The sequence below is a fragment of the Ornithorhynchus anatinus genome, chromosome 11, assembly GCF_004115215.2.
Source record: "Ornithorhynchus anatinus isolate Pmale09 chromosome 11, mOrnAna1.pri.v4, whole genome shotgun sequence".
Lineage (NCBI taxonomy): Eukaryota > Metazoa > Chordata > Mammalia > Monotremata > Ornithorhynchidae > Ornithorhynchus > Ornithorhynchus anatinus.
Window position 1 is genome coordinate 15,107,486 of NC_041738.1, and position 17,322 is coordinate 15,124,807.

The window sequence follows — 17,322 nt, forward strand, 5'->3', positions numbered from 1 at the left end:
CACCCAGACCTGCGGGACCAGGCTTCGGGGCTTGGATCGGACCCCGGGCTTCCGATCAGGTGGGACCACCTGGGTCCAGGAGGGACGGGGAGGGGCGGCTCAAAATGGAGTCCCAAAGTCTTGGGGCAGAGCGAGAGGGACGCCCCCCTTACCCTGGGGTGTGAGCACAGTGGGATTGGCAAAACACGACTCCATCTGGAAGAGGAGGGCAGCGTGTGGGGTCGGAGGCTCGCTCCTTCCTCATGGTGGGGGGCTGACCCCGACCCACAAGAGCTGGGCCCGGGGCCAGAGTGGGTGTGCAGGGATGTGGCTTAGGCTGGGAGGCTGGCGGGGGAGGGGAGAGTTGATTAAAATTCCCCCACAGCACTCAGACAGCAGCACTTTCCAGAGAGGATGAGTCAGTTGCTGGAATCAGCCATTAATCTAGTTAAGAGCTGAGGGAAGGGGCCGTCAGAGGTTCTGGCTTCAGAGAACAGGTTGCACGGTGGCTGCTTCTCCCCCCGCCAACAAGCTGTTGCTCGGAATATTAATTAACAAAGCCTCTCTCCGCTGGATCTCACGCCGCCGAGACCACCCTGGGATAAGCCAAAGATGAGAGCACACGGGTTCCTGTCACCTCCCTCCACCCAGCATGTCTGCCCACTCCTAAATCCAAGGTCCGCTGGGGGGAGATGCCCCGTTCTTCTCCTCCCATTGAGGGTCATTTTGTCCCTCCTCATCTCTGTTCCGCTGACCACACCGGCATCCTCCCCATCCCTCAAGCCTGCAACCTTGATCTTATCCTTGACTCCTCTCTCTTAAAACCTCCAGTCAGTCAGCCACCAAATCCCATCAGTCTTGCCTTCACCCATTCCCCTCCCCTCCAGCCAAGCTTGTCAGATCTCGACAAGTAGATACAGGATAATCAGGTTGCCCCACGTGGGGCTCACGGCCTTAATCCGTTTTACAGATGAAGTAACTGAGGCCCAAAGAAGTGAAGTGGCTTGCTCAAGGTCACACAGCAGACAAGTGGCAGAGCCAGGATTAGAATCCACGTCCCCTGACTCCCAAGCCCGTGCTCTTTCCACTAAGCCGCGCTGCTTCATCCCTATTGTTCTCCCCGCACTGATCATCACTTTCAGATCACTTAAGCACCTGATTCACCCTCTAAGCACTTGCTCACTTGTCCCCATCCCCGTAGCACGTCTTTAAATTTTGTCTCTTCCCTCTACTTGTATTTTAAATGTCTGACTCCCGCTAAGCTGTAGCTCCTTGATCAACTGAGCAATCATATTTGAGCGCTTACTGTGTGCAGAGCACTCTGACCACTTGGGAGAGTGCAATACTACAGACACATTCCCTGCCCACAACAGGCTTACAGTCTAGAGGGGGAGACGGATATTAATATAACGAAATTACAGATATGTACATAAGTGCTAAGGGGCTGGGAGCGGGGGATGAATAAATGGAGGTCAGGGTGGTGCAGGAGGGAGTGGAAGAAAAGAAAAGACAGCTCAGTCAGGGAGGGCCTCTTGGAGGAGGAGATGTGCCTTCAATAAGGCTCTGAAAGGTGGGGAAAGTAATTGTTAGGTATGCGGAGGGAGGGAATTCCCAGCCAGAGGCAGGACGTAGGCAAGAAGTCAGAGGCGAGATCAAGGTGATTGAGTGCCTTAAAGCCGATAATAGGGAGTTTCTGTTCGATGCAGAGGTGGATGGGCAACCACTGGAGGTTCTTGAGGAGAGGGAAAACAGGGACTGAATGTTTTTGTAGAAAAGTGAACTGGGCAGCAGAGTGAGATATGGACTGGAATGGGGACAGACAGGAGGCAGGGAGGCTGATATAGTAGTCAAGGTGGGATAGACTAAGTGCCCAGATTAACGAGGCAGAAGTTTGGATGGAGAGGTAAGGACAGATTTTAGCAATGTCGTAGAGGTTGAATAATAATAATGACGGTGTTTGTTAAGCGCTTACTAAATGCCAAGCACTGTTCTAAGTGCTGGGGTAGATACAAGGTCATCAGGTTGTCCCATGTGGGGTTCACAGTCCTCACCCCCATTTTATACATGAAGGATATGAGGCACAGAGAAGTGAAGTGACTTGCCCAAAGTCACAAAGCTGACAAGTGGTGGAGCGGGGATTAGAACCCATGACTTCTGACTCCCAAACCCGTGATTCTTCCACTAAGCCACACTCCTGTTTGACAGGATTTAGTGACAGACTGAATATGTAGGTTGAATGAGAGAGGAGTCAAGAATAATGCCAAGGTTATGGGCTTGTGAGACAGGAAGGGTGGTGGTGCTGTCCACAGTGATGGGAAAGTCAGGGGCAGGACAGGGGTTTAGGTGGGAAGATAAAGAGTTCTGTTTTGGACCGGGGGAGTGCTCAGCAAATACCGATAGATCGCTCTCTCCCCGGCCCTCGCCACGAAACACATCTCTGGGGCCAGAGGGATCCCCACCTACCTCAGTATTATGATTACTACGGTGTTTAAGTGCTTACTTCGAGTCAAGTACTGTTCTAAGTAGTGGGTTAGATTCAAGTTAATCAGGTTGGACAGAGTCCATGTCCACATGGGGCTCACAGTCTAAGTGGGAAGGAGAACAGGTATTGAATCCCTATTTTACAACTGAGGAGACTAGGCCCAGAGAAGTTAAGTGACTTGCCCAAAGTCACCCAGCAAGCAAACCACAGAGCTGGGATTAAAAGCCAAGTCCTCTGACTCCCAGGCCCAAGGTCTTTCCACCAGGCCAGGCTGCTTCTCGGGTCTCCCGCCTCTGACAACTACTCAGTCCTCCCTGCTGTCTAGCCTCCAACCCTTCGGCTGCAGTGCCAGCCCATTCCCTCTTGTGTGGTTCTTACTACAAAGTTGGGTGCTAATAACCCCTCCCAAAAAACAAACTGGGGAGGGAAGAAGAGGGGCCAATTTTGTCAGCTAGGGACTCCTGGAGTGTGGCCTGAGAGAACCTCCCCGAGCCCCAGGCTCTCCTTTATTTATCTGGGCTTTCCAGGGAAGGGGGCTCCTCTCCCACTCCTCCGCCCCTGTACGGGAGGACCAGGGGAGGGGTGGGGGGTGACAAGGCCACATTGTTCCTGCAGAAGTAGGGATGGGGGCAGGAACAGATGGCTGTTGGCTCAGATGGTGGGATGGTCAATGGAGGAGGATACAGGTATGTGTGTGTGTGTGTGTGTGTGTGTGTGTGTGTGTGTGGTGTGCTGGGGGAAGGGGGGTGCATGGATGCCAGCCTCAGAGAGCACAGGGGTCTTAAGGGAGTTCCTACCTCTGGGTATGCCTCACGCCCGAATGGTGGGGGGAAGTCCACGTCGCCCCACTTGACTTTGCAGAGGTAGTCAGCTGTGGCGTCTATCTTGGCGGCCATGTCCAGGACGTACACCCCATCTTTGGTCACCACTGTGGGGGCGATATGCCCTGGGCTGTCACTGGAGGGGCTGGGAGGGAGGGAGCCTCTTCCCCACAGCCCCCATTCCAGCCCGGGGAGTCCCTGAATCAGGCTCAAAGGATCCAACTGATGCTCCCTGAGCCGGTCGGCCTGGGCCCCCGTGCAAACCTTAAAGAAACCAGGCTGCAGGCCAGCCAGCTTCTCTGCCTGCCGCCTGAAGAGGATGAGGAAGCCAGTGTGGTCCAAATCACTCTGGTTCCCTTTCTTGAATTCAGTTAATCACTAGTGCCCATCTGGCCCGGAACCAAACCCTCAGCTGATCCCAGCTTCTCCCAGTTCCCCGCAGGCTGCCCTGTTGCTATAAAGGGAGGGCCCACGGGGTGCCCGCACTTCAGTGCCCTCCCAACTTCCCACCCCCGGCCGGCAGGGACACCCCAAAGAGTTGGGGTGAGGTGGGGGAGATGTCACGATTGCATCCTATTCTCCCCACCCTCTCCATCCCCCACAGGGCTGTTGGCTCTGCCCAACCCTGCCAGCCCAGCGATGGCACATCTGCAAGGGGGGCTCGGTGAAAAGGAAAGAGGGCCCTATTTCCCATGCTGGAAGATCCCTGGGGCACACACAGGATCAGAGGGGAGCATGGGACGGGCTCCAGCACTTCTGGTAAGTGAGGGGGATGGAGGCCAGGCCAGCTGGGCGGTCCTCCATTCGGTTAATGAAGTTGGCTAGTCTCGGCAGGGCTGTGGGGGTGGAGGCCGTGTGGGAGGAGAGAGCTGGACAGAAGACAGAGCTCGGCAGGGACCGACGGGATTTCCTGGCAGCCGCCCATATCACCCCATCCCCTCCCACCCCGCGATCCTCACTGCATCTCTGAGCAACCGCCGGCTACACCCGGCCCCTAACAAAGAATGGTCACCTCCAGTTTCCCCCAAAGGTAGAGAGGCAGCGGGTGCGGGGAGGCCCTGAGCAAAGCAGAAGCGGCCAAGGGCTGGAAGGGAGCCAGATGGACGGACAGACAGATGGGAGTCCAGGATCTGGGGCCAAGGCCCCTCCACCCTCCTCGGGTTTGTCTCAGGGCCCAAGCCCCGAGCAGTCAGGGAAATCTGCCTCTGTCCGGCTCCGGACGCAGTGGGTCCTGTCAACTGCGGCAGGGGGAAGGAGTTGGAGCACCCCAGTGAAACATCTGTCTTCATCCCCGCTTAGCTGTTCAGGTCCAGACTCTGCTTCTCCTTGCCCCCTACCCACCTCAACCCATTATCGCCCCCGGCGCAGGAATTACCCAGCGGGTTGATCTCTAGGTAGGTGAAGTACAAGTCCTCGTAGAGGTTGAAGAGTCCAGTGATGAAGCTTGCCAGGACCCTGAGGGATGATCGAGCAGAGACAGAGCTTCTGCCGGTCACTGCTGACAGTGAGGCTGCTCCTTCCTGACAAAGTCGGTTCCTGCCTCCACCATAACCCAGCGATGGAGATCGGGCAGCTGACAGAGAGGCTGCCCCTTCCTGACCCTATCTCATTGTTAGACCATCCCCACTGCTCCAGCCTCTGTCATCACCCAGCGATGGAGAACGGACAGCTGACGGTAAGGTTGCCCCTTCCTGACTCCTCCGGCCCCAGTCTCCATCATCGCCCAGCAACGGAAAGCGGGCAGCTGACAGTTAGGTTTCCCTTCCCAATTCCACCTCCCCGCTGGACCACCATCACTAAGTGCTAGTGGGGGCTGGGGAGGTGGGGGACAGCTGACAGTGAGGTTGACCCTTCTCGACCCCACCTCTCTACCAGACCACCCCCCTGCCCTCTGCCCAGACCCAGGATCCAGGACCTTCCTGAGCCAGCCAGCAGCCCCAGAGCAGGAAGGGAGGGGGAGGGATGTACGAAATGGGGCCGTGATGGGTGGCTGGCAGGGGCAAATCTCAGCTGCCCACGATGGCTTCCAGATCACATATCTAGCTGGCCAGGTAGCCCACACCACCAGGCCCTCCCCCTAACACCTTTCCCCAGCCAGGCACCCCCAATTTCTGCCTTCTCACCCCCAGACATGCCTGGGCATCTCAGAGGTCAAGCCATCCCTTCCCCTGCCTCCACACCCACTTCCACTTACTCTTTCTTGGCCTCAGGGGCATTGACCAGAAGGACCTGCTTCACCTCAGCTACGTCCAGGGGCTCGCCCACAGGGACCAGCAGCTTCTGGGCCTTGGTGTCGACATCGCCCACGTCCACCCCGCCCTCGTGGTGGAAGAGCACGTAGTCCCCATCGCGGGTGGCATAGATACATACGTAGAACTCCTCTGCCTGCGGGGACGAGAGAGGTGTGGCTTTAAGGAGCTGAAGGTCACAGAGGCCCAGCCTGGGGGGCTGCCCGCCACCCACACTTCAGCAGCTCTCGGAGCTGGAGTCCAGTCCAGACCAGGGGGAGAGAGCGGAGGGCGTGACGGGGGAAATAATGGCATCCCCACAGCTGGAATGGAGGCGGGGCTGCCAGTGCCCCTCCCCCAGGCCCCAAGCTCACTTCACTGTGTCCCAGGTGTGCTATGTGGCCAAAGACAAGCAGCTCAACCTCTCTGGGCTGAGCCCCCGCCTGCCGACTGACCGTGTCCGTAGGGCAGCCCCGAGCCCCAGACCTACCTGAGCATGCGGGACGAAGGGTTCAATGAGGAAGTTCTTGAGGATGCCCCGGGCTGTGGCGATCTGGGAAAGTAAGGAGACTGATCAATCGGGTGCCACGGACATCCAGACTCTGGACCCCTCCTGCCCCCATCATCCCACACCCCTCAGCCAGGCAGGGCTTTCTGGACAGGAGAGCAGGGATGCACTTGGGCGGGCCCAGGACCCTCAGGCCTGGGAAGATACAGAAATGCAGGGGATGGGAAGCTATGCCAGCAGTCCAGGTGTTTTGGAAACTAGGAGGCACTGCCCTATTCAGGGGTGAGAGATGGGGGGGGGCAGGAATTGGCTGAAATCCTTCTTGTCACCCCACCCTCTGGAAAGGGTGGGGATCTTCAGGGCAGAGACCCTCCATTTCTGCTCCAAAGAGAAGACACCAAGCCCATCTCCTCCACCTTTGGAGATGGCAAAGACCTGGCCCTGCTGAGGGAAGGGCGGGGGGGTGACGGGGGTGTGAGTGTGTATCCGCCTCGGAGGAATGGAAGAGAACAAGGAGAGGGAGCCCCACAGAGACTCAAGATGCTAATCAGGACTCGGAATAATGTCCTACCCCCTGCCAGCACCACCCGCGGGCCAGGCAACCTTCCATCAGCACTAATGAGCCCAAACCAGGCAGTGATACACTGCCCCTCTGCCCACCCTGGGGCACGGAGTGACGGAGAAGAGGCCGGGGGCCAAATGACCGCTCCCACCCCAGCCCTTAGCCCCACCAGGACCTCACAGGGGTCCCTGGGGGGAGTTTGGAGGCTGCAGAGAGGGGAGGCCCGCCACCTACTCACCGTGGTCTCCTGTCCCAGCCGCTGCTTCAGCCACGCCTTGACGCCATCCAAGGTCAGGTTCACACCCACCAGCCCCAGCTTCCCACGCCGTTTGATCAGCTGGTCTGGCTTGACCACCAGACGCTAGACCAGAGAGAGAGGGTGCCCATCAGGAAGCGGGTGAGGATAAGGGTCAGGCTCAGGCTGTTCAGGTCCGTCCATCCACTCTGCCCCCCCCCCCCCCATACCTGGGGACTTTCTGGGGTGGCTCTGTGGGGGCGGGGGCAGGGGGAGAGAAGGCACAATGTTGCCTGGGGTGGGCAGGGTGGGCTGGGTAGCGCTCACCTCATTGAGCAGCCAGGGGTGCTCCTGCAGCAGGCAGTCCCAATCCGTGTCGGCTGTCACACGGGCATACTTGAAGCGGTTCTGGATGACTGACGTGGTGCAGATGTATTTGTACAAGAATTCCTTCCCCGTCTGCTCCGAGATGGCCTTGGCAGACATGGCTGCACACTCCCAACACTCCCTGCATCGGGTACACAGGGTAGGTGGGTGAGGGTGAGCCGGGCTGAGGCCAGCGGGCCCGGGGTGGAGGTGAGGGGGTGGGCGGGAGAAGGGCTCTCTGGGAGGGGAGGTGGCCCCAAGTCTGGATTCACCGGACCCTATGGCCCAGCGGGCCTGGGGGGCAGCAGGGAGAATGGTCTCATGATGCAGGTGGGAGACCAGGGCATGAGGGAGCAGACCTGGCTTGGGTTCCTCCCCACTGAGCTCTCAGAACAAGGGAGAAAAACTGCAAGCTGTGTGGGCTGGGAGAGAGGTCGGTTGGCCGAGAGGCAGGAACTGGGGGGCTCCTGCAAGACCGGGTCAGCTCTCTGGGGGAGCATCAGAGGCCCAGAGCCTGCTCCCTCCCCCTACATAAACGAGGGATTGGCCAACCCCGGGACATCTCCACCCTCTTTCCCCTCCCGGCCCTCCTGACTCCTGCCAACGTAACTGTTTGCTCAGGCTTGGCCCAGCTGGCTCAGCCACCTGGTCTAGAAAGGGCAGCCTCCTCCCCACCCCCACTCACTCCTTACCAGGCCAGGCTGGGGGCAGAAAGCTGTTCCCTCACACACACATCCCTATCCCCCAACTCTCCCCTCCTCAAAAGTCTGCCTGAGCCTGTTCTTCCAGGGGCAGGGGGCAGGAGGGTGCAGAAGCCACGCAGAAGGAGGAGGTGGCAACCATGACAAGACAGGGCACCCCGGCTGCCACGTGATTGGCTCCACATTGCCGGGAGTGGGGGTGGGTGGAGGAGGAGTTACCCAGTGCCAGGTGGATGGCTGAGCCCTGTCCCAACACCTGCCCCGGATGTGTCCCGCAGGATTGGTTCCCAGCCAAGTTGGCCACGTCGGATACCAGGGCCCTAGGCCCGGAGAGGTTACAGCAGGTCGGTCTGCACCAGGGGAAGAGGGGTGGACTCGAAGGATCCTCTCCCCCGACCAGCACAGCCAGTCTTTTCGAGACCAGGGATTGTATCTGCCAACCCTTTGGTGCTATACTCTTATGAGCACCTGGCACAGTGCTCTGCACACAGTAAGCGCTCAGTAAAGATGACTGATTGAAGAGGCCGGAGCTGGGGAGGCACTACAGAACTGGGAGAGCTGATGAGGAGGGGTCTGGCCTGGACTGCGCTGTCACCCTCCGGCCACGCCCCTCCCCGCAGGACCATCCCTTCGGAACTGAGGCGGCAGAGGGGGCCTGGGGAGGGGGAGAATTGTCCGCCTTCCCCAGAAGCCTGGATGGAAGGAGACAGGATGCAGGAAGGGCTGCTGATCGGCTTGGCTGTGGACTCTGGGGAAGAACAGGCAGCAGAAAAGGCCAAAAGATAAACGGAAAAATCGCGTTTTCTAGCCTCATGGGGCAGAGCCAATCACGGGGCCAGTGACCGAAAGGCTGGTTGGCCATGGCCGACCGGGCCCCGGCGACTCTGAAGAGGCTCCAGTGCCCACTCCCTCCCTCCAACCCGAGTTAGGCCCTAGCACGGATCGAGGCCACACGGCGCATCCAGGGAGGGCCTGCCTCCCCGTGGCTTTCACTGCCCTCTCTGGAAAAGACGAGCCACTCAAGCTCCCGAAGTCGTCACCCCATCGATGCCAAAGGCCAGCATCCAGCACACGTCCACCTGGGGAGGGAGAAGGCCAAGCACCAACTCCAAGCATATGTACAATGCATTCACACACACTACGCAACAAACACCTATGCATCTATGCATTCACACCTATGCATGCATACCAATCAATCAGTGAGTTTGTTGAGCGCTTACTGTGTGCAGAGCACTGTACTAAGCACTTGGGTGAGTACGATTCAATAGTTGGTAGACCCCATCCCTATATTCAAGTAATTTTCAATCTACTGAGGAAGACAGACATTAAACTAAATTACAGACAGGTGAAAGGGCAGAGTTTGGGCAGGGAGAAGCAGGGGCAGTTGGTGCCTATACATTGGGTGCCTATGCACAACTTGGCCTCAAGATCTTTTCCAAGGGTGTTAATGGTTGAACAGGAGCATATATTACTACCTAAATAATGAAAGTGTTATGGGGCAGGGGGTGAGATGAGTAAAGTGCTTAAGGGGTACAGATCCAAGTGACACGGAAGGGAGGGAGAGTAAGATGATGAAATAGAGAAGCGGCATGGAGTAGTGGGTAGAGCATGGGCCTGGGAGTCAGAAGGTCATGGGTTCTAATCCCGGATCAGCCACTTGTCTGCTGTGTGACCTTAGGCAAGTCACTTCACTGTGTCTCAATTACCTCATCTGTAAAATGGGGATTGAGACTGAGAGCCTTACATGGGACAGGGACTGTGTCCAACTTGATTTGCTTGTAACACCCCAGCATTTAGAGCAGTCCATGGCACATTGTACGCACTTAAATACCATCCTCATTATCATTATTATTATTATTATTGTAAGTTAGTCAGGGAAAGCTCCTTGATTTTAGTAGGGCCTTGAAGATGGGGATAGTGGTGATCCCTCTAGACTGTAAGCTCATTATGGGCAGAGAACGTGTCTGCTAATTCTACTGTATTGTACTGTCCCAAATGCTTAGTACAGTGCTCTGCACATAGTAAAAGCTCAATAAATACCACTGATTGATTGATTGATCTGCTGAATACTAGTTTGATTGATTCATCCATTGGATACTGGCCTCTCTCATCACCTCCCTCCGGGTTCTTGCAGCCGTAGCTTAGAACATGAGCATTCCAGTTTGTTGTGGGCAGGGAATGCATCTGTTTATTGTTGTACTGTAGTCTTCCAAGTGCTTAGTGCCGCACTTTGCACACAGTAAGCACTCAATAAATATGATCGAATGAATGAATGAAACTTTGACCCTCCCCTTGAAAAGATGCTGTGAGCCAACCACGCCTAGGCACTCAATCCAACATATACATGGGCAGCCCCTGCCCCTCTCTTGTCCCCAGGCTGGAGCCCAGCAGGCAGGCTGCACATTTCCAAATCCACCTTGCAGCCAGGATGGCCAAGGAAAGCGCTACCAGGTGGTCCAAGAGGACCAGATCAGCCCGGCCGGTGGGCCCACCCCTGGACTGGGCAGGGTCTGCCGGCAAGGTGAGCCCCGCTCACCCACAGGAGATCTGAGAGGGGCCAAGGGGCTGCCTGAGCCTATAGCGGGCTCGGCCAAGGGCCCAGAGCAAGCAGACCCAGGAACGGACCCATCTGCCGGGGAGCTTGAGGGAACCGGTACCTGGCTGGACTGCAGGAGGAGGAGGAGAGAGGAGGGTGACCCCAGAGATGGGTAAGGGCTTTGAATCAGGGGGAGTTTCAGTCCCTAATGTGGCCAAGTAGCCAGCTCCTATACCTAGGTGGAGAGGGCAGAGGTGGGGAGGAGGTATGCCTGCCCCATTTTGGGAACTGGTAACAGGGGGCAGAGGAGGACCCAGTGGCTTCAGCCTTGCGTTGCACCACTGAGTCTGTCAAGTCTCAACACACCGGGCACAAGGGACCCTCTCCGCCCTCACCCCCACCTGGCCTCCCCACCTCTGGATCACCCAAGGTCACGGAACACCTCCCAAGCCTGGTCTGGCCCTCTGGGAGGCAGACACAGCTGCCGGTGAGGTCAACTCAACAACCCACGACCGATCTTATGACCCAGCCCCAACCCGCTGTGTTGCCTGAGGCCACTCTCCCACCCTCTCTGGGTCTCTGTTTCCTTCTGCACCCATTTTCCAGAGGAACCAAGATGTATACGGTCTTCCCCTCTGGCCCCTTGCCCGCCACCCCTGCCCAACCCCGATCTTCCCCACTTCGTCCTCCGTCCTGGTCAGCGAGGTGGGGGGGGTGACAGTAGCATTCCCATAGTTCTAGGCAGAGCCCACCTGTCTGACAGCAGCTGCAACCCCAGAGGCTGTTCCTGGAGACCAAGTCAACTCCTCCACTTCCCCCACCTACCTGGCCAGGAAGATCTTGTTGCAACCTGGCTGCAGAAATGGAGATAGGAGGTGGCCGTGACAGAGGCCAGAAAGGGGGGACCCCGAACCACACAACCCAAGTGACCACGGTCCCCAGCTGCCAATCCTCCAGACCCTCCCAGGCCCACTGCGACAGGGGACAAACTGCCCCTCTCCCTCCCCCCACCAACCCAGGAGCTAGGGCAAAGTACCAAAGTGACAGTTTCCCAACCCAACTCACAGACCTGGAAAAACTGGTCCTCGGGTCACTCCCGCCCCCCTCCTTCCCTGCAGGACGAACCTGCTCTACTCCAGCCTCAAGTCACCGTTACTGAGGAGGTGGGGGCTACCTCAGATCCCTCCAAAGGCAGCCCACCCTTTGGGGGAGGGGAAATGGGGTGTCCGTACCCGTTGCGGCCCCCAAATTATTAAACAGCGACGCTCCAGGAAGCAGCCTGCAGGCCGGCCTGCCACCTCCATCCAGGTGCATTTGCCGGGAAGCTTTGAAGGCTGGTCACGGGGGTGACTCAGTCAATCGTATTTGAGCGCTTACTGCACGCCGAGCACTGTATTAAGCGCCCGGGAGAGTACAATATAATAGAGTTGGTAGATACGTTCCCTGCCCACAACAAGCTTACAGACTAGAAGGGGAGGCGGACATTATTAATAAATATATTAAGGTATGTACATCAGTGCTACGGGGCTGAGGGAAGGGTGATGCACAAGGGAGTGGGAGAAGAGGAAATGAAGGCTTAGGGAAGACCTCTTGGAGGTGTGTTTTGCTAAAGCTTTGAAGGTGGAGAGAGTGAACATCTGCCAGATAAGAAGGACGGAGTTCCAAGCCAGAGGCAGGACGTGGGCGAGGGGTCTGCGGTGAGATAGACAAGATAAGTGAAGATGCCGGATTATCAGAGCTTCATCTCCCTCTGGTCTCCCACAGTTCCAGAGCAGCGGAAGGAGCAGGGAGGGGCCCAAGTGGAACAAAATGTTTGCTCCAGAGGAAGGACCGCTCGAAAGACAACTTGGGCTACAATGGCCCGTGACCCTCCCACTGGTCTCGGTCAAGCTGATTCCCCGGCCCAGAGGCAAAAGTGACCCACCCTGCCAGGGGAGTGGGGAGGGACAGTTTGGCGGCTTTCACTCAGGACTGGATGAAAGATGGGTGCGGGGGGAGAGAGGAAATGCACTGGGGAAGAAGAGATTGAAGGGCCACTGTGAGGAGCAAGACGGATCATGTCCTGGAGACCTTCAGAGTTGGTGGGGCCAGGGGGAGAAGAATCGCCAACCCTTAATAATAATGGTGATATTTACAGTTCCTAGACTGTAAACTTGTTTTGGGCAGGAAATATGTCCGCTAATTCTGTTCTATTCCCTCAAGTGCTCAGTACAAAGCTCTGCACGCAGAAATAGTAAGATATTTAAAGTATTAATAATAATATTTGTAAAGTGCTTACTCTGTGCCAAGCACTGTTCTAAGCACTGGGGTAGATACAAGGTAATCAGGTTGTCCCATATGGGGCTCACAGTTTTAATTCCCATTTTACAGATGAGGTAACAGGCACAGAGAAGGGAAGAGACTTGCCCAAGGTCACGCAGCAGAAATGTGGCAGAGCCAGGATTAGAACCCATGCTTTGACTCCCAAGCCCGTGCTCTTTCCACTAAGCCATGCTGCTTCTCTTAGTAAGCACTCAATAAATACCACTGACTGATTGATATTTGAGAAGCACTATGTGCCACACACCGTACTAAGCACTGCAGTAGATAGAAGATAAGGAGATTGACTTGGGAATTACAGTGAAATAGGGGGAAATGGTAGCTTTCCCTAATTTTTACAGATGAGGACACTGGGGCATAGAAGTGAGGTAAATTGCCCAAGGTCACTCAGCAGGCAAATGGTGGAGCCAGGATTAAAAGCTCAGGTCTCCCGACGCCTGGGAGACGATTCATTAGTCCCGGCTACCCCGATGGGAGATAGAGAGCCAGATGACAAGTGCAGCAGCAGTTTCGGAAGCCCAAACCCAAGCCCCAATCCTGCTGAATCTGGATCTGCTTGTGTCCCGCGACCCTCTCCTCCCCACCCAGCCAGGGACAGACCCTGTAGGGGAGAAGCACCTGTAGCCTGGTCCCCCACGGCTCGTTGTCTATATGGCTGAAGTGAGTTATTTAGGGCTGCTCTCACCCTGCCTGCCTGTTAAAACAGTGCTCAGCCCTTAGCAAATACCATAATTATTAAGGCTGGGGACCTCCCCCGAGACATCAGTGCCCCCAGCCCAGCAGAAACCCACGGGCGGAGAGCCAGGCACGCAGGACCAGGCTGCAGTGGGAGGGGCCTTTCGGGGTGGGAAGATCCCTCCCCGCTCCAGGAGCCAAGGAGTGGGCGGTGGGGGGGATGGGACACGACAGACTGGCAGACTGGTAGAACCAGGCACCGACATCATCTTGAGACCCTCATGTTGGGGTCACATGCAACCACACTGAGCCGGGGGGGGGGGGGCATCCCTGTTTCACTAAGCGGGAGGAAGGCACTTGGGATAGGGCAGGGAGTGCCACCTCAAGGCAGACTGGGCAGGGAGGGGATGGGAGAGGGGCTGGCAAACTATCTTTGTTTGCATTTTTCTCCAGCAATTCCCCCACCCGCAGTGCATCTTCAAATAACTCCAGGCTGGGGGGACCTGAGGAGTCCTCCGTGAAGCCAGCAGCTGGCTCCACTTCCCCTTGGCCATCATTCTCTCAAGGAAGGAACCATCAGATTTCTGAGTCCCAGCGCATTCTTACAGGACTGAGCACAAGGGAGAGGCCACTGCAATCTAGGGCAGGCAATCAAGATTAGAATCCCGGTCGTTTATCACACCAAACCCGGGGACTGGACCAATGGTCACCCTCGGCCGCCCCTTGGGGGAATCTTGTCCCCCAGCCCCTCTGCTCCCGGGGACCCGCCACCCTGCCACCCCACACCCCCAGGCTGCTGACAAACAGTTTCTAATCCCGGCTCTGCCACTTGTCTGCTGCGGGACCTGGGGCAAGTCACTTCACTTCTCTGTGCTTCAGTTACCTCACCTGTAAAATGGGGATCGAGACTGTGAGCCCCACGTGGGACAGGGACTGTGTCCAACCCGCTCTGCTTGTATCCACCCAAGTCCTTAGTTTGGTGCCTGGCACTTAGTTAAGCGCTTAAACGCCACAATTATTATTACTTGACAGCCAGTTTTTCACCAAGAAAACTCGAGGGATCCCATTACCAGAACGATTGCAGAGGGAGGTGGGGTATTCTAGCAGAGATGTGTCCACGGTGCCGCTATGGGTGGTAGACGACTCGACCGCATAAGACCACCTAGCAGGTAACTATTTGCCCAGGGCCCGGAACTTGTGCTGGGCAGGCTGGGCACCCTGGCAGAGCGGGGGTGGGCATATGGCAGGCGGTGTGGGCAGCCGGCTCCGGCCCAGTTCTGTTCTCGGGTGGGGACGGTAAAGGCAGAGAGGCCAAAGATCACGCCCACCGCCTACCTCCACGCCACGCCCGCCGCAAGGTTCCTGTTGGGTCACAGGACTGAGCAATCCCAGAGCCCGAGGAAGGGTGAGGGGCTGGATGCCAGCCAAGCAGTGGGGGGGAAGGGGCTTCTTCGCCCCCACTCCCGCGTATTGGGCAGGGGGCGGGGTGTAAACCCGGTGTGGACAGGGATCGTCTCTCTTTATTGTTGAATTGTACTTTCCAAGCGCGTAATAGAGTGCTCTGCCCCCAATAAGCAGCGAGGCTCAGTGGAAAGAATGAGGGCTTGGGAGTCATTCATTCATTCAATCTTATTTACTGAGAGCTTACTGTGAGCAGAGCACTGTTCTAAGCGCTTGGAATGTACAATTTGACCATAGATAGAGACAATCCCTGCCCAGCAACGGGCTCCCATTCTAAACGTGGGAATGGAGGGGAGCCTCATCATCAGAATCCGAATATAATCATAACCATCATAACAAATACCAACATTATAGAGAAGCAGCGTGGCTCAGTGGAAAGAGCACAGGCTTTGGAGTCAGAGTCCATGGGTTCTAATCCCGTCTCTGCCTCTTGTCAGCTGTGTGACTTTGGGCAAGTCACTTCACTTCTCTGTGCCTCAGTTCCCTCATCTGTAAAATGGGGGTGAAGACTGGGAGCCCCACGTGGGACAACCTCATTACCTTGTATTCCCCCACCCCTTGCGCTTAGAAGAGTGTTTTGCAGCATGGCTCAGTGGAAAGAGCCCGGGCTTGGGAGTCAGAGGTCATGGGTTCTAATCCCAGCTCCACCGCTAGTCAGCTGTGCGACTATGGGCAAGTCACTTCACTTCTCTGTGCCTTAGTGACCTCATCTGCTCAGAGCACAGAGTAACCGCTAACAAATGCCGTCATCATTATTCTCTGTGCCTTAGCGACCTCATCCTTAAAATGGGGATGAATACCGTGAGCACCACGTGGGACAACTTGATCACCTTATATCCCCCCAGCGCTTAGAGCAGTGCTTGGCACATAGTAAGCACCTAACAAATGCCATCATCATTATCCTCTGTGCTTCAGCGACCTCATCTGTAAAATGGAGATGAAGACCGTGAGCCCAGCGTGGGACAACTTGATGACCTTGTATCCCCCCAGCGCTTAGAAAAGTGCTTGGCACAGCGTAAGCGCTTAACAAATGCCATCGTTATTATTATAGTAGGCGCTGAGAAACCATCATCATTATATGCGCTCAACAAAGACCATCATTATTAATGAGTGCTCCCTAAATTGTACCTTCCAAGCGCTTAGTACAGCGCTCTGCACACAGTCAGAGCTCCTGAATGGAAGAAGGGGGTGGTGAAGGCTGGGGAATCCCATGACTCTCGGCAGGCCTGGAGGCACGGAGGTGTGCGGGGCAAGGCCGGTAGGTAGGAGGCCGCCAGGTCCGGGGCGGAGCGTGGGGCCCAAGGTTGGCCCATTCATTCATTCACTCGATTGTATTTATTGAGCGCTTACTACGTGCAGAGCACTGTCCTAAGCGCTTGGAACAGACAATTCATTCGTTCAGTAGTATTTCTTGAGCGCTCACTATTTGCAGAGCACCGTCCTAAGCGCTTGGAATGGCCAATTCATTCACTCCATAGTATTTATTGAGTGTTTAGTATGTGCAGAGCACTGCCTTAAGCGCTTGGAATGGACTATTCATTCAATCGATCGCATTTCTTGAGCGCTTACTATGTACAGAGCACTGTCCTAAGCGCTTGGAATGGACAATTCATTCATTCAATCGTACTTCTTGAGCGCTTACTATGTGCAGAGCCCTGTCCTAAGCGCTTGGAATGGCCAATTCATTCGGTAGTACTTCCTGAGCGCTATGTGCAGAGCACTGTCCTAAGCGCTGGGAATGAACAATTAATTCAGTAGTACTTCCTGAGCGCTCACTGTGTGCAGAGCCCTGTCCTAAGCGCTGGGAATGCACAGTTCATTCGGTAGTACTTCCTGAGCGCTCACTGCGTGCAGAGCCCTGTCCTAAGCGCTTGAGATGAACACTTCAGTAGTACTTCCTGCGCGCTCACTACGTGCAGAGCCCTGTCCTAAGCGCTGCGAATGGACAGTTCATTCGGTAGTACTTCCTGAGCGCTCACTACGGGCAGAGCCCCGTCCTCAGCGCCGGGAATGGACTCAGAGCCACGCCGGGCCCACTCCGCCTGCAGCGGCCGAGCGGAGGAAGGGCCGGGAGGGGCGGCTCGTTGCAAGCTTCCCGGGGCCGAGGGGGACGGTGCGGGGTCGAGGGGGGGCTCACCTGTCCGCGGGCCGTGCGGGGAGCGAAGCCTCGACGGTGCAACAGCAGCAGCAGCAGCAGCAGCAGCAGCAGGGGCGGCCGCTTTTGTCCCCGACCCCGCCCCCGCCCCCTGGCCGAGGGCCCCACGTGACCCGTAGCCCCAGCCGGAGCGCGCTTCCCATTGGCTGCCGCCCGCCCGCGCGAGGGGGCTGCTGGGATTTGTAGTCCCGCCTCCCCTCCTCTCCCTGGCCGCCATGGCCGCGGCAGGAGGCGGGGCCGGCGGTGGCCTGATGTGGGCCGGGACCAGCCGGGGCCCCCCGGGGGTGGGTCCAC

The 17,322-nt window shown here is 56.8% G+C and overlaps 1 protein-coding gene across 2 annotated transcripts in view; it reads right to left on the reverse strand.

The window, feature by feature from the left end:
• The window catches only part of ACLY (ATP citrate lyase), a 31,393-nt gene extending 14,303 nt beyond the window's left edge, over positions 1 to 17,090 (reverse strand). For both annotated transcript variants that reach the window (XM_029075130.2, XM_029075129.2), the window contains exons 1-7: positions 17,011 to 17,090; positions 7,143 to 7,323; positions 6,819 to 6,941; positions 6,001 to 6,063; positions 5,477 to 5,667; positions 4,658 to 4,737; positions 3,259 to 3,389 (exon numbers count right to left, since the gene is read on the reverse strand). In XM_029075130.2, the coding sequence (XP_028930963.1) occupies positions 3,259 to 3,389; positions 4,658 to 4,737; positions 5,477 to 5,667; positions 6,001 to 6,063; positions 6,819 to 6,941; positions 7,143 to 7,301 (747 nt within the window). In that variant the 5' untranslated portion in view covers positions 7,302 to 7,323; positions 17,011 to 17,090. The remainder of the gene's footprint in view (positions 1 to 3,258; positions 3,390 to 4,657; positions 4,738 to 5,476; positions 5,668 to 6,000; positions 6,064 to 6,818; positions 6,942 to 7,142; positions 7,324 to 17,010) is intronic.
• Positions 17,091 to 17,322: the final 232 nt, after the last annotated feature.